The 22,793-nt window shown below is 42.1% G+C and overlaps 1 protein-coding gene across 2 annotated transcripts in view; it reads left to right on the top strand.

Moving 5' to 3' along the window:
- Positions 1 to 22,793, top strand: part of LOC126183417 (ubiquitin-protein ligase E3C) — a 216,554-nt gene that overhangs the window by 139,408 nt on the left and 54,353 nt on the right. For both annotated transcript variants that reach the window (XM_049925370.1, XM_049925378.1), the window contains exon 10: positions 16,064 to 16,272. In XM_049925370.1, coding sequence (XP_049781327.1) covers positions 16,064 to 16,272 — 209 coding nt within the window. The remainder of the gene's footprint in view (positions 1 to 16,063; positions 16,273 to 22,793) is intronic.

Raw genomic sequence — 22,793 nt, forward strand, 5'->3', positions numbered from 1 at the left:
TTGTGTGTGACCACTTTGCACAAAGCACCAAATACACCAAAACATTTTTGCCCCATGGGAAATGTACACATGTAATATGTAATGTACTACCTCCATGAGGCTACTAAAAATTACTAATTTAGTAATTATAAGGTTTTTTCATTGATGAAAATATAGAATTACAGGTACAACATTTGAGGCAATATGAGACCATGACATGCTATAGCAAAAAAATTGTAATTTAAAATGCTCCTCTTCAAGATCACATTCGGATCATGAAACCCAAAAACTCTCAAACTTGTGCTATATTATACAATAAGCAAAACTGTGACATTGTCTAAATCCGGTATATTGGGCATATATACTTTTGCTATCACCAAACTGGAATGCAGGAAAGTCCCATGATGTGAGAATGCACTCTCTAGCATCCAAAATAAGTACCTGGCATTTGGTAAAGAAAAATAAAAATACACTAAAATTGCAATTTTAATTACTGCTCTAAAAACAGACAGACATGGTTCATATAGTGTCCCCCCAGTACTGAATTACTACTGGTAACAGAACAGGGGTAGTCATTTCAACAAAGTATTGGTATATTGTACATTTTGTTAGCCTAACCAAACTGTAGCATGATAACATACAGTTCATTGTCACATCTTCATAAAGGTTTGAAAAACATTTCAACAGTTAACTGTTTCTTTTGTCCTGATTTTAATATTGTATTGTCCGCCTTAGTTAATGTGTTCATAGCTTCTTTGTCAATTTCAAAACTCTAGATATAAAGCTTAACTGTAGGTTTTGACATTGTAGGAACCAGTAGAGGCTCCAATTCATCCTCGTCTACACTTTCCTCTTGTTTCTGTGCCATCTGTTCCTGTAGTACTACATCAGTTGTCATGGACTGACAGATGGAAACCTCTTCGTCACAATCAACATATTCATCAAAGCTAAGGTAGTCAGTGTTTTCTTCTAGCCCCATTGTTTTCTGCCATTGTTCAGCTGCAATTACTTCATTTTCCAGTGTGATGTCTTCAGTAAGTATTGGCATCTGATGAAAGCTAGCTTTCTTGAAGCTATTTGAGATTGTGCTTTCAGAATCCCAGACACATCTTACAAAATAAATAGTGTATAATAGAGGGAAACATTCCACGTGGGAAAAATATATTTAAAAGGAAAGATGATGAGACTTACCCAACAAAAGCGCTGGCAGGTCGATAGACACACAAATAAACACAAACATACACACAAAACTCTAGCTTTCGCAACCAATGGTTGCCTCGTCAGGAAAGAGGGAAGGAGAAGGAAAGACAAAAGGATTGGGTTTTAAGGGAGAGGGTAAGGAGTCATTCCAATCCCGGGAGCGGAAAGACTTACCTTAGGGGGAAAAAAGGACAGGTTTACACTCGCGCGCACACACACACATATCCATCCACACATACACAGACACAAGCAGACATTTGTAAAGGCAAAGAGTTTGGGCAGAGATGTCAGTCGGGACGGAAGTACAGAGGCAAAGATGATGTTGAAAGACAGGTGAGGTATGAGCGGCGGCAGATTGAAATTAGCGGAGATTGAGGCCTGGCGGATAGCGAGAAGAGAGGATATGCTGAAGGGCAAGTTCCCATCTCCGGAGTTCTGACAGGTTGGTGTTAGTGGGAAGTATCCAGATAACCCGGACGGTGTAACACTGTGCCAAGATGTGCTGGCCGTGCACCAAGGCATGTTTAGCCACAGGGTGATCCTCATTACCAACAAACACTGTCTGCCTGTGTCCATTCATGCGAATGGACAGTTTGTTGCTGGTCATTCCCACTTCCAGCTCCACTCCCTCCAAAACCTCAAAACTCCAATCAACACAATCTGGAACCACAACACCCCAATTCAGTAGTTAACCTCTCCTCCAAACCTCTCTCCCAATCCGAAACCTCTGTCCTATCCAAAGGCCTCACCTTCAGCCCCACTCCCAGATTTAACCAAACAGCCCTTGTCAAAGATTTACTGTCCTACAGCCGTACTCTCTGCTGGAAATATCACTTCGCCACGAAGAAAAATGATCCTAATCCTACTCCTAATGATCCAACTCCCCAAGATACTATCCAAATTGAACCATGCCTGGAACAGTTCCGTCCTCCGTCACAGCGGGACCCACCTCCTCTTCCTCAAAATCACCCTCTCCTAACCTTCCAGGAATTTCTGACTTCCAGCCTTGCCTCTCAATCCTTCTTAAAAAACCTCAATCCTACTCCCAACATCACCACTGCTGAAGCCCAGGCTATCCGTGATCTGAAGGCTGACCAATCCATCGTCATTCTTCCGGCGGACAAGGGTTCCACGACTGTGGTACTTGATCGTCGGGAGTATGTGGCTGAGGGACTGCGTCAGCTTTCAGACAACACTACTTACAAAGTTTGCCATGGTAATCCCATTCCTGATGTCCAGGCGGAGCTTCAAGGAATCCTCAGAACCTTAGGCCCCCTACAAAACCTTTCACCTGACTCCATCAACCTCCTGACCCCACCAACACCCCGCACCCCCACCTTCTACCTTCTTCCCAAAATTCACAAACCCAATCATCCCAGCCGTCCCATTGTAGCTGGTTACCAAGCCCCCACAGAACGCATCTCTGCCTACGTAGATCAACACCTTCAACCCATTACATGCAGTCTCCCATCCTTCATCAAAGACACCAACCACTTTCTCGAACGCCTGGAATCCCTACCCAGTCTGTTACCCCCGGAAACCATCCTTGTAACCATTGATGCCACTTCCTTATACACAAATATTCCGCATGTCCAGGGCCTCGCTGCGATGGAGCACTTCCTTTCACGCCGATCACCTGCCGCCCTACCTAAAACCTCTTTCCTCATTACCTTAGCCAGCTTCATCCTGACCCACAACTTCTTCACTTTTGAAGGCCAGACATACCAACAATTAAAGGGAACAGCCATGGGTACCAGGATGGCCCCCTCGTACACCAACCTATTCATGGGTCGCTTAGAGGAAGCCTTCTTGGTTACCCAGGCCTGCCAACCCAAAATATTCCGCATGTCCAGGGCCTCGCTGCGATGGAGCACTTCCTTTCACGCCGATCACCTGCCGCCCTACCTAAAACCTCTTTCCTCATTACCTTAGCCAGCTTCATCCTGACCCACAACTTCTTCACTTTTGAAGGCCAGACATACCAACAATTAAAGGGAACAGCCATGGGTACCAGGATGGCCCCCTCGTACACCAACCTATTCATGGGTCGCTTAGAGGAAGCCTTCTTGGTTACCCAGGCCTGCCAACCCAAAGTTTGGTACAGATTTATTGATGACATTTTCATGATCTGGACTCACAGTGAAGAAGAACTCCAGAATTTCCTCTCCAACCTCAACTCCTTTGGTTCCATCAGATTCACCTGGTCCTACTCTAAATCCCATGCCACTTTCCTTGACGTTGACCTCCACCTGTCCAATGGCCAGCTTCACACGTCCGTCCACATCAAACCCACCAACAAGCAACAGTACCTCCATTATGACAGCTGCCACCCATTCCACATCAAACGGTCCCTTCCCTACAGCCTAGGTCTTCGTGGCAAACGAATCTGCTCCAGTCCGGAATCCTTGAACCATTACACCAACAACCTGAAAACAGCTTTTGCATCCCGTAACTACCCTCCCGACCTGGTACAGAAGCAAATAACCAGAGCCACTTCCTCATCTCCTCAAACCCGGAACCTTCCACAGAAGAACCCCAAAAGTGCCCCACTTGTGACAGGATACTTTCCGGGACTGGATCAGATTCTGAATGTGGCTCTCCAGCAGGGATACGACTTCCTCAAATCCTGCCCTGAAATGAGATCCATCCTTCATGAAATCCTCCCCACTCCACCAAGAGTGTCTTTCCGCCGTCCACCTAACCTTCGTAACCTCTTAGTTCATCCCTATGAAATGCCCAAACCACCTTCCCTACCCTCTGGCTCCTACCCCTGTAACCGCCCCCGGTGTAAAACCTGTCCCATGCACCCCCCCACCACCACCTATTCCAGTCCTGTAACCCGGAAGGTGTACACGATCAAAGGCAGAGCCACGTGTGAAAGCACCCACGTGATTTACCAACTGACCTGCCTACACTGTGAAGCGTTCTATGTGGGAATGACCAGCAACAAACTGTCCATTCGCATGAATGGACACTGGCAGACAGTGTTTGTTGGTAATGAGGATCACCCTGTGGCTAAACATGCCTTGGTGCACGGCCAGCACATCTTGGCACAGTGTTACACCGTCCGGGTTATCTGGATACTTCCCACTAACACCAACCTGTCAGAACTCCGGAGATGGGAACTTGCCCTTCAGCATATCCTCTCTTCTCGCTATCCGCCAGGCCTCAATCTCCGCTAATTTCAATCTGCCGCCGCTCATACCTCACCTGTCTTTCAACATCATCTTTGCCTCTGTACTTCCGTCCCGACTGACATCTCTGCCCAAACTCTTTGCCTTTACAAATGTCTGCTTGTGTCTGTGTATGTGTGGATGGATATGTGTGTGTGTGCGAGTGTAAACCTGTCCTTTTTTCCCCCTAAGGTAAGTCTTTCCGCTCCCAGGATTGGAATGACTCCTTACCCTCTCCCTTAAAACCCAATCCTTTTGTCTTTCCTTCTCCTTCCCTCTTTCCTGACGAGGCAACCATTGGTTGCGAAAGCTAGAGTTTTGTGTGTATGTTTGTGTTTATTTGTGTGTCTATCGACCTGCCAGCGCTTTTGTTGGGTAAGTCTCATCATCTTTCTTTTTAAATAAAATAAATAGTGTCAAAGATTGTAACCTTTCTCATAGCAGAATCAAGGTAAGCCAGCTCCTTCTGTATAAGAATCTCCCTATCTTTTTGTTTGAGGCATTTTATAATGCCTTGGTTTAGTGGCTGAAGGTGGCATGTACAGTTGCGAGAAAAAAAAAACACTTCATTTGTATTACATAGATATGATGTGTCTTGGGGACGCCCTGCATGATGCTCGATAAACAGAATGGTTTTCCTATTTCTAAAACCCTATCACACATCCCAGGCACACAAGGATTGTTTGAATATAGTTTTTGTTACCCATGCACTCACATTAGATATATATTGTCTACATATTTTTGAAGCATTGTGGACTCTTTGCCTTTCCAATTATTAGTGGCACTAGTACTTCTGTTCCACGTTCATTACAACATAATAAAACAGTCTCTCTTTACTAAATTTCCCACCATGGCATTTTTCTTTTCTGAATTCAAGAGTCTTGTCAGGCAGAAGGTTAAAAAATAAATTTCCCACCATGGCATTTTTCTTTTCTGAATTCAAGAGTCTTGTCAGGCAGAAGGTTAAAAAAATAAGCCCATTTCAACTGCATTAAAAACATCATTGGGACTGTAGTTTTCTACGATTGATGGAAGAGTGTTTTTCTTTGACCGTATAGTGTAAATGTTCACACTTCCAGCTTCACCTCAAACATATTTATGTAATAAATTATGTCTGTTCTGGAACCTTTCGATCCAGCCATTGGATATCTTGAAATGTACACATCCCAACTTTTGTCCCAAGTATATTGCTTTAGCATGAACCATTATACCTTCAGGTGGAATGTTCAAAGTAAAAGCTTGCTTTAAACACTTTAGTAGCACATTTTCTAGTTCTGGAAACTGACCGTTGCGCACTCTTTTTCATTTGCTGTTTTCTCCTTCCAAACATGCTGCTTCAATTATTTTCATTTTCTCACTGTGGCATTTCATGTTGATGGAGGAATGTTCAGTTCTCGTGCAATATCAGCACGCCGTATGTGTGACTTTGTGTTCACTTTTTTGTTTACTTCCTGAATAATGTTCCTCTTTCTTTGTTTGTAAACTGTCTCACTGTCCTTTATCCATGACAAACAGGTACATATAAAAAAATCATGGACTAAAAACAATCATGGACTGAAAGTCAGTCAAATGTTAAAGTGTCAACAAAGTGGACCATCGAGTGAATTACATGCTGTTCAGTTTGTTTGGCCACTACAGAAGTCATTAGAGCTACCACCACCCTATATGAACTACTTCTGTGCATCATTTCTACCATAGCAAATGATCTGTATGACTTGCAAAATTGCCGGCACCTGAATAGCTCTGCCTCCCTGAATATTTCTGCACCACATGGGTGCGGTTGTCTTCTCCTGCCACTCTCACAACTCTCAATGGAAAAAGGTGTAGCAGCCAAACATTACACACCGCCAAATTTAAATGCACCAAGTGGGGAGGAAAATGCACAATCAAGTCATTTTAACATGTGTTTAATTCAGTTGGTGCTGGGACTTCCAAAAATGGATGTACTGTGCGAGAAAATGCGGTAATGAGAGAGGTACTAATGAGATTCTACTGTATATATGCCCACTAGCATTGCAGTCATTGGGGGGGGGGGGGGGGGTGAGATAAAAGAAATTACTCAGTATGTTAAGGGTGACAAAAATTAACTTGTGATGATGGACTAGAACTGATAGAGCAGGAAAAGTTGGAAGAGAATAGACAGGAAAGGTAGGAAGAGAACATGGACTGAGGAAAAGGAATGCGAAGAGAACCCCCTGTTAGAAATTTTCCCATAGCACAGTTTTATCATTGCTAACACGTGGTGTAAGGTTCATGAAAGATTATTATATTTATAGAAGAGACCTGTAGACACCAGAAAAGACAAAGATTTAGAAACTGGAATTTAAACTGCTAAACATTTCCAAGAGTGAATGTGGATTCTGAGCATAATCTATTGGTTATTAAATGTAGATTAAAGCTGAAGAAATTGCAGAAGGGTAGGAAATTAACAAGATGGGACTGGGGAAATTGAAATAACCAGAAATTGCACAGAGAATTAATCAAGAACTAACAGAAATAGGTGACAGAAATACAATAGAATATGAATGGGTAGCTTCGAGAGATGAAATAGTCAAGACAGCAGAACAACAACCAGCAAAATGATGAGGTTCAGTAGGAAGATATAAAATTAAATTGCTGAAAGAAAAAAAAAAAAAAAAACTGAAAGTGATGCAGGCAAAAGAGAATACAAATTTCTAAATATTAAGATTGACAGACAAGAAGAATTTGACAGAGCTTCAAGTGACCCAAGTGGAAACGCACACAGGATAAGTGGCAATCCCTCATAATTGTTCATATCCTTGGGAGACCCAACCATGCCAAAACTGTTCCACCTACACAAAGAATATAAGACCATTACCAGAAAAAGAAGGTATTGATGAGTGTGAATACTATTGAAGCATCAGTTTGTTATGTCAATATATTAACACAAATTATCCACAGAAGAATGGTAAACCTGATAGAAGCCAACCTGGTTGAAAATCAGTTCAGGTTCTGAAAAATGTAGGAACACACAAGGGAGATGGGCCCTATGACTTAGTGACTTTGTTGACTGAAATACATTCTTTCAAATTATGAATTTACCAGGGATAAACACTGCAAGTGAAAGACTGTTTGGAACTTGTACTGAAACCTTACCGCACTTAAGAGCTGAAGGCTGTGAGAAGGAGGCAATTGGGGAAAAGAATTATGCTTTTTTTTCTTGTTATTCAGTCTGTACTTTAGTAAGCAGTAAAGTAAATCAAGGAGAACTTTTGAAAAATAATTCGGCTGCAGCAGAATAGAATAATAAATAAAAGCTCAGATAAGGTTTGCCAATGACATAGAAATTCTGTCAGACAAAAAAAAAAAAAAGACTTGAAAGATGAATTGAATGAATGGACAATGGTTTGAAAAAATGTTATAAGATGCACATCAATAAAGGTCAAATGAGGGAGTGTAACCGATGTACAGTGGATGCTGAGAGAAATAGATTACTAAATGAGACACTATAAGCAGTAGATGAATTTTCTTATTTTGGCAGCAAAATAACTGATTATGGTCAAAGTAAAGAGGATATAAAATGCTGACTGGCACTAACATAAAAAGTGTTTCCGAAAAAGACAATATAAATTTGTTGTTGTGGTTAGCCTTGTATGGAAATGAATTGTGTCCAATAAGCAGTGTAAACAAGTGATGAGTAGATGCTTTTGATATGGTGTGTTAGAGAAGAATGCTGCAGTTTGGTTGCTTAGGCCAGATAACTAATGAGTAGAAAATGTGAGAGAAAAGTGCTTTGACAACTAAACAAAAGGAAGGGATTTTTTAACAGGACACATTCTAGGGCATCGAGGAATAGTCTATTTTGTAATTAAAGGAAATGTGTGTAAAGCAAGTGGTGGTAGGGTATTAAAAGCTGCAGAGGGAGGCAAAGGCTTGACTACTGCAAATAGGTTCAAGTGGATTTAGGTTGCAGTAGTTATAAAGAAACTTATGCAGGCTTGACTAGCATGGATAGCTGCCCCAGACCAGACTTCAACTGAAGAAGACAACAGCACTATACAAGTCACTAACTAATGCTATGAAGTGACATAGCCTGAAGAGCAACAACATGGGTGAAATGTCTGTTCCAGGCTGGGCTAATAGCTGCCACCAAGAGTGAGTTGCATCATTTGCTTATTTCAGTAGTGAATCATCATTCTCTGACCTCTGTTGAAGCAACTTGGGATACCAGAGTCAGGACCCGAACAATGAAACTTTTCTATATATAATATAATTTTTTCCAGTAATAAAACACATGAAAACGGAATTTTGAAAGAAGCACTGCATGCTGTTTTTCTATGTTAGTACTTCCCTTCATCTCTGTGCTAAAGGAAAGAATATTTTTCTGAAAGTGTTTGAACATGCTTTTGCTCTATGCAAGGCCTCATTTTATAATTAACTAGTGAAACTGGCTATGCTTTGCAACTACTAAATATATATAGGAATTGTATGTATGTCCTAATCTCCCAAAAAATCTCCCACCATGTCCTCCTCATCCCTCTCTGTCTATTTCCTACTTCCACCTCTCTCTGTCCATTTTCTCCCCTCCCCCCCTCTCTGTACATCTCTCTCTCTCTCTCTCTCTCTCTCTCTCTCTCTCTCTCTCTCTCTCTCTCACTTTGAGCCTTGTTTATTATTACTGCAAACAAAACCTTGATAGAGAAATGAAGTCAGTTAAAATCAATGTGTAAATCAGTTGAGGTCATTAATATGAGGGGTGCAGGAGAGATCTCTCCAGCTGCTGGATCTGTTAGAATAGTAGCTTGAGTGACAGTATTTCTCATAGTTTTAGTCTGTGAACAGGTAGGATTGTAAAGTTTCAGTTTATTCATATTCCATACTAGTATTCTAATCATGAATCAATAAGGCATAAATACTTCCCTCTTAAAACTGATTGTGATAAAGGAAACAAAGTAGCACACAGTTTTGTATATAATACTTGTTTAAAATTGTGTACGAGAAGAAATAATATATCTGGAAAAAATAATTTGTTTAATGGTTTAAATGCCCTGATATCTTAGATAAAACTCAGTGTGAGAAAGAAAACAAAACCACACATTTTCAAAGTAGAGCATTTTCTTTCTCACAGTGAGTTTTAACAGAAAATCTATACATTGTTATTTGAAAAGATATACAGCCGATGTCCATCTGAGTGTTATTAGGGTATCATATAACAGTTTGAAGTTAAACAGGCAAGAATTTTTTGAAATGGTTGCTAATGACAATTCCCCTATAAGTATTATACATATATTTATATGCCATATATATATTAAAATATGTAGCTTTTGTCTGTCTAATGGTTAGTAGAGCATCGTGAAAAATTTGAAGTAAACTGGGAAAGTCCTTTTCGAGATTTTCGCTAACAACTATGAACATTTTCTTTTTACAGTGGGGTGACAAAAGTCATGGGATACCTCTTATTATCGTATTGAACTCCTTTTGCCTGGCACAGTGTGGCAACACAGCATGGTATGGACTCCACAAGTTGTTGGAAGGCCCCTGCAGACGTATTGAGCCATGCTGTCACTATAACCGTCAATAATTGTGCAAGTGTTTCCAGTTCAGAATTTTGTACATGAATGGACTTCTTGACTATGTCCCATGTTGTCAATCTGGGTGGCCAAATCATTCACTCGAATTGTCCAGAATGTTCTTCAAATCAGTTGCGAACAGTTGTGGCCCGGTGCCAAGGCGCATTGTCATCCATAAAATTTCCATCATTGTTTGGGAAATGAAGTCCATGAATGGCAGCAAATGGTCTTAAAGTAGTAAAACATAACCATTCCCAGTCAATGATTGGTCTAATAGGACCAGATGACCCAGTCCATTCAACGTAAACACAGCCCGCACTGTTATGGAGCCACCACCAGCTTGCTCAGTACCTTGTTGGAAACTTAGGTCCATCGCTTCATGGGTTTGCTTCACACTTGAACCCTACCATCAGCTCTTCCAAAGTGAAATTGGAACTCATATGACCAGGCCTTGATTTTCCAGTTGTGTTGGATCCAACCAATATGGTCACAAGCCCAGGAGAGGCACTGCAGCCAATGTTATGTTGTTGGCAAAGGCACTTGGATTGGTCGTCTGCTGCCATAGCCCAGTAATGCCAAATTTCACCCCAATGTCCTAACAGATACATTTGTTGTATGTCCCACAGTTATTTCACACAGTGTTGCTTGTCTGTTAGCACTGACATCTCTACGCAAATGCCATTGCTCTCGATTGTTAAGTGAAGGCAGGTGGCCACTGCATTGTCCATCATGATAGTTAAGTCTGAAATCATGAGCCTAGCTCCAACAACCATTCCGCGTTCGAAGTCTGTTGTGGCCATAGTCACATCAGATACCTTTAAACATGAATCACCTGAGTAGAAGTAACAGCTCTGCCACTGCACTGTCCTTTTATACATTGTGCATGCAATACTAACGGCACCTGTATATGTGCTTATCACTGTCACATGATTTGTCAACTCTGTGTACGGTAACATAGATTTACATACTGTGTGCATGTGTGTGTGTGTGTGTGTGTGTGTGTGTATACACACACACACTATGTGGTCAAAAGTATCTGGACCTCACCAAAAACATACATTTTTCATATAAGGTGCATTTTGATGCCGCCTACTGCTAGGTACTCCATATCAGCGACCTCAGTAGTCATTAGACATCATGAGAGAACAGAATGGGGCACTCAGCAGAACTCCCAGAATTCGAATGTGGTCAAGTGAGTGGGTTTTCTTTAGTGTCATACATCTGTATGCAAGATTTCCACACTCCTAAACATCTCTAGGTCCACTGTTTCTGATGTGATAGTGAAGTGGAAACATGAAGGGACACGTACCGCACAAAAGCGAACAGGCCGACCTTGTCTGTCGACTGACACACTGCCGACAGTTGAAGAGGGTCGTAATGTGTAATTGGCAGATATCTATCTAGACCATTACACAGGAATTTCAAACTGCATCAGAATCCACTGCAAGTACTATGACAGTTAGGCGGGAGGTGAGAAAACTTGGATTTCATGGTCGAGTGGCTGCTCATAAGCATCACATCACGCTGGCACATGTCAAACGATGCCTCGCTTGGTGTAAGGAGCCTAAACTTTTGATGATTGAACGGTGGGAAAACGTTGTGTGGAATGATGAATCACAGTACACAGTGTGGCTATCCGATGGCAGGGTGTGGATATGGCGAATGCCCAGTGAACGGTGTGTGTAGTGCCAACAGTAAAACTCGGAGGTAGTGGTGTTATAGTGTGCTCGTGGCTTTAATGCAGGTGACTTGCACACCTTGTTGTTTTGTGTGGCACTACCACAGCATAGGCCTAGATTAACGTTTCAAGCACCTTCTTGCTCCCCACTGTTGAAGAGCAATTCAGGGATGGTGACTGCATCTTTAAACACGATCGAGCACCTCTTCATAATGAATGGCCTGTGGTGGACTGGTTACACGACAATAATATCCCTGTAATGGACTGGCCTGCACAGAGTCCTGACCTGAATCCTATAGAACACCTTCGGGATGTTTTGGAATGGCGACTTTTTGCCAGGCCTCACTGACCAATATCAATACCTCTCCTCAGTCCAGCACTCCATGAAGAATGGGCTGCCATTCCCCTAGAAACCTTCAATCACCTGATTGAACATATGCCTGCGAGAGTGGAAGCTGTCATCAAGGCTAAGGTTGGGCCAACACCATAGTGATTTCCAGCATTACCAATGGAGGGCGCCACAAACTTGTAAGTCATTTTCAGCCAGTTGTCCGGATACTTTCGATCACATAGTGTACCTGTATTTACAAGTGTCATTCAGTAATTAAAGAGACAAATTGGTGTAGGGAAAAATTGTTAGTGGGCATCACTGGGATGAGCCCTTATCAGCTGATGTATCAACATTGTTTTGTTTATAATATCAAAAATTCATTTCAAGATGGCAAGTCTGCTTGAAACGCCCACATTAGTTGAAAAACGTATTGTTATTGGTTTTTTACTTGCAGAAGGCGAGAAACTGGTGAGTATATATATTGTAGAATGTCTAAAGTTTATGGTGAATGTTGTATGAATCGTGCAAATTTTTACAAGCGTGTAGAGCAGTTCAAAAATGGTCGTGACTCAGTGACTGACAAACACTGTTCTGGCCAAGTGACAGTTTCAAGTCCCTCATTTTAAAGTCAAATTGCTGACATTATTTGTGCCAACTGCCATGTGACTGTGGGAAATGAAGTTGATAAGGTTGAAGTTTGTACTGATATAGTTCATAACAGTATCTGTAACAAGCTGAAGTACAAGAAGACATGTGCAAGATGGGTCCCAAAGCAGTTGACACGGCTTCACAAGGAAACAGGGTTGAGAGTGTGCACAGAGCTAAAGGATTGTGACAAAAGAGAAGGTGAGCACTTCTTCAACAAAGTTTTAACTTGTGATGAAACTTGGGTTCACTATTATGAGCCAGAATCAAAAAGACAAAGCATGGAGTGGAAGCACACCAACTCGCTGGTCAAGAAAATATTCAAAACCCGAGCATCAGCAGGAAAATTCATGTTGACGATATTCTGCGATGTTGAAGGTCCAGTTTTTTCTGATTATCTCATAAAGAGGAGCGTACAATGAACAGCCACTACTACTCAGATTTGCTTTTAAACAAAGTGAAGCCAGCCATGAGAGAGAGATGTCATGAATCTCAGAGAGGTGTGATTCTCCAGCAAGACAATGCCTGTCCTCATATTGCTCAACTAATCCATGAAACCATCGACAAAAAGGGCTGGGAGGTACTGCCTCATCTCCCTTACAGGTCTGATTTATCACCTAGTGATTTCCATTTGTTTGGTGCCCTGAAGTAGGCATTACATTGGAAGAGGTTCCAGGATAACAAGGACATGAAAAAGTTTGTGAGAAATTGGTTCAAAACATCAAGATAAAGAGTTTTTTGCAGCTGGAATAAAAAAGCTTGTAGGTCATTGGAACAAGTACATAACTGTTCAAGGGGATTATGTTGAAAAGTAGAAAAAGTATTGTTTTGTAAAAATAAATGCTTTTTTCTCCAGACCAGTTTCTCTCTTTAATTATTGAATGACCGGCGCATATAGTCAGTGTCCATCTGATGTTTACTTAGGCAACACGGAAAAATTTGAAGTAAATCAGTCAAGAACTATTAAAGATTTTTGGTAACAACGTTAAAGAACTTATTTTTGTACAGGTGTGTAGGTATAGGATTTTTATATAATATGTATGTTGTTTAAAAAATGGTTACTCTATTTCTTTCCAGAGATGTTCATTTGAGTTGCATGTAAAAATTTGAACTAAATTGGTCAGGAACATTTCAAGATTTTTGCTAACTACATTTCCTCTCTATGTAGTGTATGTTTCTATACAATGTACTGGGTGATCAAAAAGTCAGTATAAATTTGAAAACTTAATAAACCACGGAATAATGTAGAAAGAGAGGTAAAAACTGACACACATGCTTGGAATGACATGGGGTTTTATTAGAACAAAAACAAAAAAAAAACAAAAAAAAACCACACATAGTTCATAAAATGTCCGACAGATGGCGCTGGACAGCAAAACATCAGTGACTGCGCATGACAACGTGTATAAAAGGAGCTGTAATGAGAGAGAGAGAATCAGATGCGCCAGCAGTCGCAGCATGTTGACGTTGCCTGAAAAGGCGCTTTTAGTGAAGCTGTATTATCAGAATGGGGAATGTGCTAGTTCAGCGTTACAATCATATCGTAGGAAGGGGATCTGAACGGGTAAAGGTCCGTTGACAAATGCAGCTGTGGGGAGAATGATTTCGAAGTTTGAAGCCACGGGTTGATAGATGATAGACCCCGTGGTGGCCGACCGAGCACAAGGCGTAATGCTGCTGAGACAGTTCAGGAAGAAATGGAGACTGTAGCGGGTTCGTCTATGCATGGGGAAGCCAGCACTCGTGCAGTCGCACGTCGCACCGGTATTCCATACACTACTGTTTGGTTGGCACTTTGGCGTGCCCTCTGATGCTATCCATACAAAATCCATCGGCATCACGAACTGTTACCTGGTGATTTAGTGAAGCGGAGGGCATTTGCAGTGTGGGCATTTCAAAAGATGGTGGAAGATGACAATTGGTTGAGTAACGTGTTGTGGACCGACAAAGCTCACTTCACGCTCCGAGGGTATGTCAACGCTCACAACTGCAGAATTTGGGCTACCGAAAATCCTAGAACTGTCATGGAAACTCCATTGCATGACGAGAAAGTCACGGTATGGGTTGGATTTACCACATCTACCGTTATCGGGCCTTTTTTCTTCGAAGAAATGCGTGATTCTGGTTTTGTAACTGCTGCCATGACGGATGAGAGGTACACTGATATGTTACAGAATCACATCATCCCCAGCCTGGCTGATAAACACCTGCTGGAACGTACAATGTTTATGCAGGATGGCGCTCCACCTCATATTGCTAGGTGTGTAAAAGATCTCTTGCACGCGTCTTTTGGTGGTGATCGTGTGCTCAGCCGCCACTTTCGTTATGCTTGGCCTCCCAGGTCCTCAGACCTCAGTCCGTGCGATTATTGGCTTTGGGGTTACCTGAAGTCGCAAGTGTATCGTATCGACCGACATCTCTAGGGATGCTGAAAGACAACATCCGACGCCAATGCCTCACCATAACTCCGGACATGCTTTACTGTGCTGTTCACAACATTATTCCTCGACTACAGCTATTGTTGAGGAATGATGGTGGACAAATTGAGCATTTCCTGTAAAGAACATCATCTTTGCTTTCTCTTACTTTGTTATGCTAATTATTGCTATTCTGATGAGATGAAGTGCCATCTGTCGGACATTTTTTGAACTTTTGTATTTTTTTGGTTCTTCCCCATGTCATTCCAAGCATGTGTGTCAATTTGTACCTCTCTATCCACATTATTCCATGATTTACTCAGTTTTCAAATTTATACTAACTTTTTGATCACCTGGTATATTAAAAATATGTAGCCTATGTCTGTCTGAAAGTTATTAGAGTATTGTGTAAAAATAGGAAGTAAATCGATCAAGAACTTCATGAGATTTTTGGTAACAATATTAAACTACAACCTGTCTTTGTATAGTAATATAGATAGAGGGTTCAGAGGTCCATGAGGTTGTCAAACACTTTCCTCAATCTCAAATGATATTTTATGGTGGTGTGAAAGTGAAATATGCAAAACATACATATCCTGTTGCATATTGCTTCAGCAATTTGTCATCTATTCTAAACAGATTACAAGAAATAGCGTAAAATTGTTTTAGGTACCACTAAGGCGGTTATAGTGAGCTGCTGGCGCCCATATTGGAGTGCAACAGGGTGTGTGAATTGTGTGTCGGGTCCCCCCCCCCCCCCCCCCCCCTCCAATTTTTCAGGGTTAGGAATAAATATAGTGTAGTCAGGTTGTTTTTTTTCCCCAAGAAAATGATTTAAAAGATGGTAGTACACATTTTCTTTAGCAGAATTGGAACTGAAATTTTTTAAGACTATACTTAAAAGTCGCCACTCACCTTCCAACATATTACAAATACTTCATAAACCCCCATCCCTCTGGTTTACACCAACCCCCTCCCTCCCTTCCTACTACTCACTACTGTATGGGTGATGTTGTAAGCTGTGGTACTCGTTGACTTAAAGTAAATTTTTGTGATTTTTAAGAAAATGAGTGAAACCTTCTTGAATAATTATTTTCTTTGATTTTTAGGTGGTAGCCCTCCAACAATGCCTTTCACATTGTCAAGCCTTGTACAGCTGTCGCTAACACTCAAAGAAGTCTCCCTTGGTTTGGTAGAGTTGGCATTTCCAGACTCGAGGCCTTCTGTACGTGATGATTATAAGGCAGCAGTACGGGGCAGAGAGCAGCCAGCTCCAGCATGTCCACAGGACACACAGATGTGGGCACATTTGTTTAAGGTCTGTTAACTGGAAATAACTTTTCACAGTTTATTTTTATTTGCTACAGGATACCTTCTGCTAAAGAAGTTACAGAAGTGTGAGGCTTGTTACTGTAACCAACACATTTTCTTAAGAAAAAATCATGCATTTTCTTTTGTATTTTGCACACGTTGGTAATGGTGAAAGATTAAGTACTACACAATGTGCATTATGAGTCTTTCATGGAATGGAGGCTGCCAGGTAGTGATGCAAGTTGACATAATGGCTTTACTAATGCTATTAAAATGTGTGGCTAATGCTTATGTAATTCGCCTTTTTAATTTTACTTTGCCCGTGGCACACCTATGTTCCACACACTGTGTTCAGAAATTATCTGAGGCCCTGTTTTTCATATCATGACCAGGACTGCTGTGAGCTGTTAACTGTCATTTGTCGATCAATATACAACCAGTAGATTTTCAGCAGTACTTATCATTCTGGTAAACCAGGTTTTGGTATACAAGGCTGTGTCAGACAATAATTGATCATCAGCATTAAAGATGTAAGAACTCTGATGACCCACAGACTCACTTAATTCATTGTATGAAATTAATGTGTTTCATACAAATTGTACAGTACCTTTGTCAGCCAAATTTTGACATTTCAAAATACTTTAAAACCAAGCATAAATGTATCTATTAGCATTATGAAAACTGTAGGGTGTTAGTAAGGATTTCAGTGTTTTAATGTACCTAGTAATCATATTTTGCTCTATATATTACCCATCAGTGACATGCATCAGCAGTTACAGGGTAATAATTAAGACTTATGGTGTAGCTTTGCAGTGTGTGTGTGTGTGTGTGTGTGTGTGTGTGTGTGTGTGTGTGTGTGTTTCTTTAAATTACCATTAGCGACAAGTTTATTGTTTTCATCCCCATTATGTCTCTCCCCCCACCCCACTGCTGGCCTTTCACTTCCTCACCTCAGACATGCTCATTTTGTGAGTAGAAAACCCAGAACGCAATCACAACAATTTGGAAAGGCTAGATCACTACTCACCATTTAGAGCTACTGTTGAATCTCATAGGCACAGTGAAAAAGACTGCTTGATATATTCAGCTATCAGACTAATTCCTTCATCATTCATAGAAAACTGTCACACAAGCACAACTCACTCGCACATGGCCACTTTTTATTTCTGGGCAATAAGGCCCAACTGTGATTGTAGATGGGGGAAGAACAATGTTCGGTGGAGTGGGTAGTGGGGGTACAGAAGAGGCATGAGGTGCAACAATGCAAGGATGTGGTGGGGACGAAGTAAAGCTGCTGGGGGTAGCATCAGAAATTTGTGTACGGGGTAGGGGAAGGGGGAGAGGAGAAGTAGAGAAGAGGAAAGGACTATCTAAGTGCATTGGTGGGATAGAAGACAGTACTGGAGTGGGAGGAGGGTATGGGATAGGCAGGTGAAAGAGAGGGACTAGTGAAGATTTGAGTCCAGGGTTGTTAAGAAATGAAGGATTAGTTGCAGGGAGAGTTCCCACCTGCACAGTTCAGAAAATCTTATGTTGGTGGGAAGAATCCACATGGCACTGACAGCGAAGCAGTGGATGAAATGAAGCAAATTGTGTTCGGCAGCACGCTCAGCAAGCTGTCCCTCGGCCACAGTTTGAGAGTGGTTATTCATGCAAGCAGACAACTTGTTGGTTGTCGTTCATGCCCATGAAGATTGTGGCACAGTGATTGCAACTAAGTTGGTAGATTACATGTCTGCTTGCACAATTGACCCTTCCCTTTGTAGTGTAGGAGATGCCTCTGACAGGACTGGGGTAGTTCATGTGTGAGTGTATGGGACAGGTTTTGCATCTAGGTCGATTGCAGGGATATGAAACATGAGGCACAGGTTTGGGAGCAGGGGTAAAGTAGGAACAGTCAAGGATATTTTGTAGGTTGGGTGGGCAGCGGAGGGTTGGGGAGAACATTTTCCATTTAAGGGCATGATGAGACTTGGGGGGGGGGGGGGGGGATTTGAGAGAATGTTTCTGGGACGGAACTGATGGAGAGTGTGGTTCAAATGCTCTAGTCCCAGATGATACTGTGTACCAAGAGGGGTGCTGCTTTGTGGCCAGACAGTGGGTATCTGGGGGACGGTAGGTGACCAGGGAGACAAGGCACACCAGATCTGTTTTTGGAGAAGGTGAGAGGATAATTTTGGTTGTAGAAGATCTCTCTGACTTTGGAGAGGGCTGCTCCTCACTACAGATATGTCGTACAGTGGTGGAGAGGCTGTACGACCTGGTTCAGCAAAGAGGGGAGAAGATGTTGAGGTTCTGGAGGAATGTTTGTGGTGCTTCCTCTTCTGTGGTCCAGATCATGATGATGATATCAGCGAATCTGGACCAAGTTGAGGTGTTTGGAATTCGGGATGGTTAGGCAGGATTCCTCTAGATGGCCCATAAATAGGTTAGCATAGGGCAGTGCTAAGTGGGTGCCCACTGCTATACAAGGGATGTGCTTTTAGGTGATGCCTTCAAAGGAGAAGTAATAGTGGGTTGGGTGTAGCTGGCCGTCATGACCAGAAAGGACGTTGTGGCTTGGATTCAGTAGAACAATGGGGAAGGTAGTGTTCAGCAGTGACAGCCCATGGGCGTAGGGGATGTTAGTGTAGAGTGAGATGGCATTGACAGTGATGAGCAGGGTACCAGTTGCTAAAGGAACAAGAACTGTTGAAAGTCAGTAGAGGACGTAGTTTATAACTGTTCTATAGAAGGTAGGTTAGGGGTAAGGGGGTGAAGATGTTGGTCCGCAAGGGCAGAGATTGCCTCTGTGGGGGAGCGGTAACCAGCCACAATGGGGCATCCTGGGTGTTTGGGTATATGTACTTGAGGAAGTTGGGAATCTGGGATAAGGGAAGGGGGGAGGAGGGGAGTTGAGAGAGTATTTCTGGGACAGAACTAGCTTGTTACCCTATTGAATTTCATGCCCAACAGTCTACATCCTCCACCCTAACCCCTCCCCCTTCTCTTATTCAAGCATACATAGCTGCCAAGCTTAAGAAAAGGCTGTCAGTAATCACCGAATTTGCTACAGTATTTAGGTCTACTTTTACAATAATCACTTTTCCGTTGTGATGTTTTTAACTTTCAATTTTTTCACTTTCCTTCTTACTACAGTCGACATGGTAAGTAAATACATGGCTACTGGTCTTTGGAACATCTGCAGATGCTTTTGCCTTATTCTTTTTTCACTTTCACTCCAGATATCATTTGCACTGTGTAATTTCATGTAATAATTCGTGTCAGGCTTGTCTCTAAGGAAACTGTTAACAGTTGTCGAAGGAACAAAAAAGTCTAATTCCCTGCTTTTTTGACAAAACACTGCAAAGGAGTCTTTTAGTTAACACTGTTTTTGAATTCTAAAAAGATGAATGGAAACACTGAACATAAACAGTGCCACAAAATTACCGAAAATTTTATGAGTCGCTAATAATTTACTCCCAGCACAACTTTGAAATAATTAAAGGAGACTGCCATTACTATAATAACACCAGCATGGGGAAGGATAAATAGGTGAATTGAGTATCTTATGATGCCACCTGGTGAGAAAAACCTACCTCTATGGAAAAACCACGACAGCCTACAGACAAATACCTTGAACCTTATGATGTCACTTGATTCAATAGCAGTTTTATTCCTGTTTGTTATGCTGACACACAGAGAGTGAAAAATTAGTCATTACTCAGGATAACCTGTCGTGGTAAGCTGAGGTGACGAAATCATTCATAGACAAGTTTACTATGTACTCAGGAAGGAAATCAACACAATCTATAAAACATTTTAGTGCCATATAATTAGCAAAACACAACCAGTACCTTTTCCATTTTTTTAAAAACATCAATGGTAAAATTTCTATTTCCATAATTTTTAACAACTTCCCGTAACACCATAATTAAGGTGAAAGTTCCGTAACTGGACAATACGTAATAATTGGCAGCCATGAACAGGCATCTTACTAACATCACCTATTCCAGTTATATCTGCTGTCCCTCCTGTTCACACATATCTACCCATTAACCTGTGCCCCAATCTATTATTGTCTTGTTATTTATTTTTATTCGTATTTTCACTTTGATCTCATCTATTCCACATCTGTTTTATTTCATTTTTCAGTATAGACCCTAATTACTCTAGTTTTATCTTTTTTTTTGCCCTGTCCACTAAGGAACCTTGTTCATTCCATCTGTACCAATGCCCAATACAGAAAAGTTTCCCTATTCCTAGCCAGAACTCAGTTTCACATATTGTTCCTGCTTTGTTACCTAGTTCATGGATACCCTCAAATGGCTTGACCGTAAATTTACCCATCTCCAGCTGCAACTTCTCCTTTCACAATTCAATTTCCTCAGTCTATGCCTCTCACAAACCTAGTCCTGCAAAACCATACTAATCGTAACCAAACCATCTTGCACTACCTCCGCTCCGTTCTTAAAATCCTCAACCTCTGAAATCCCAAGTTTCTAAAGCCAATCTGCCGGGCTGAAACACTTACCCTCCAGGAACTAGAGCAACATGCACACCACCACCTCAGAAAAATTGGCCAATCTATTCACCTCATACTCCTGCCTAGGATTACCATCACCCACCGTCACCACAAAAGCCTACAAACCATGGCTTGCAGACATTCTATGATAAGCCATCCCCAGAAATTCCCTCCCTCCACACTATAGAATCCAGAGCATAAACAAACCTGCAGCACATTCATACCTCTCCTCCAAAAGCCTCAGTCCCGGAGACGTACAGCCTTTTCCAAAGGCCTTACCTTATGCCCCACTCCCAAATTCATCATGCTAGGCTTGTTAAAGACCCTCTCTCCTTCTCATGGTTCAATCAGTGGAAACACGTTTTCCCTGATAACCCCAACAATAAGACTCAGCCCAAAACCAATACTGAATGCTGTGTGACTCAATTTATTCCTCCAACCATGATCCACACTTGCTGCATCCAAATCATCCCCTGTTAACTTTCCAGAATATCCTTATCTTGAACCATACCTCACAATCGTTCCCCAAATCCCTAAACATGGAGACCAACCTCACATCTGCAGAAAGAACCACAATCAACTGCCTAAAACCTTATACTGACCTTGTAATTCTACCTGCTGACCAATGCTCCACCAATTCGGTTATGAACCACAGGGACTACCTGTAGACGATCTCCACCAGCTACAAGATAACGTCTACCTACAAGCCATGCCACAGTGACCCTATTACAGAAGTACAGCAGGATCTCTAGTCCATCCTCAAAACCCTAGGGCCTTCATTAATGTCAACCATATGGCTACATCAGTACCTCAGCCCACATCAAATCTACAAACCACCAATAATACCTCCACTTCAACAATTGTCATTCTACACCAAGAAGACCCTTCCATACAGCCTACCCAGCCGTAGTTGACACACCTGTCATAATAAGCCGTCCCTCTCCAAAAATGCCAAGGGTTTGAGAGAGGCATTCACCGAGCAGAATTTCTCTCCCCTCTTGCCCAAAAATAGATCTGTAGTGCTGTCACTCCCCAGTCACCTACCATCCCCCACATATCCACTGTCTGGTCACAAAGCAGTATCCCTCTTATCACACAGTACCATCCAGGAATGGAGCATCTGAACACTTTCTTCACCATGGTATGACTATCTCTCATTATGCCTGACTATCTCTCATCATGCCTGAAATGGGAAATATCCTCCTCAATGCTCTGACACCCACCCACCCAACTTACAAAATATTCCTGGCTGTTCCTATTCGACCCCTGCTCCCAGCCCTGTGCCTCAGGGCTCATACTCCTGCTAATGCAAGACCTGTCCCATATACCTCACACTCCAACTACCCCATTCCTGTCACAGGCATCTCATACACTACAAAGGATAGGGCCAACTGTACAAGCAGCCATGTGATCTACCGACATAGCTGTAACCACTGTGCCATAATCTTTGTAAGCAGGACAACTAACAAGTTGGGTGTTCGCATAAATAGTCGCTGCCAAGCTGTGGCCAAATGACAGCTGGACTACCATGTTGCTGAGCATGCTGCCCAAAACAATGTGCTTCAGTTTAATGGCTGCTTCCTCGTCTGTGCCATGTGGATGCTTCCCACCAATACCAGCTTTTCTGGAGTATTCTGGTGGGAACTCTATCTACAGCAAATACTGTAGTCCCGTAGTCCTCCTGGCCTCCACCATTACTAGTCCCTGTCCTTCACCTGCCTATCCCCTTCCCTTTTCCCACGCTAATATACTTGCATAATCCTTTCCTTTCTCTATATTTCTTATTTACCCTTCCACCTCCCCCTTCCCTCACCCCACCGGCTGGGGTGGCCGAGCGGTTCTAGGCACTAAAGTCTGGAACTGCGCGACCGCTACAGTCGCAGGTTCGAATCCTACCTTGGGCATGGATGTGTGTGATGTCCTTAGGTTAGTTAGGTTTAAGTAGTTCTATGTTCTAGGGGACTGATGACCTCAGAAGTTAAGTCCCATAGTGCTCAGAGCCTTCCCTCATCCCCAGTATATAG

Source organism: Schistocerca cancellata, chromosome 1, assembly GCF_023864275.1.
Source record: "Schistocerca cancellata isolate TAMUIC-IGC-003103 chromosome 1, iqSchCanc2.1, whole genome shotgun sequence".
Taxonomy (NCBI): domain Eukaryota; kingdom Metazoa; phylum Arthropoda; class Insecta; order Orthoptera; family Acrididae; genus Schistocerca; species Schistocerca cancellata.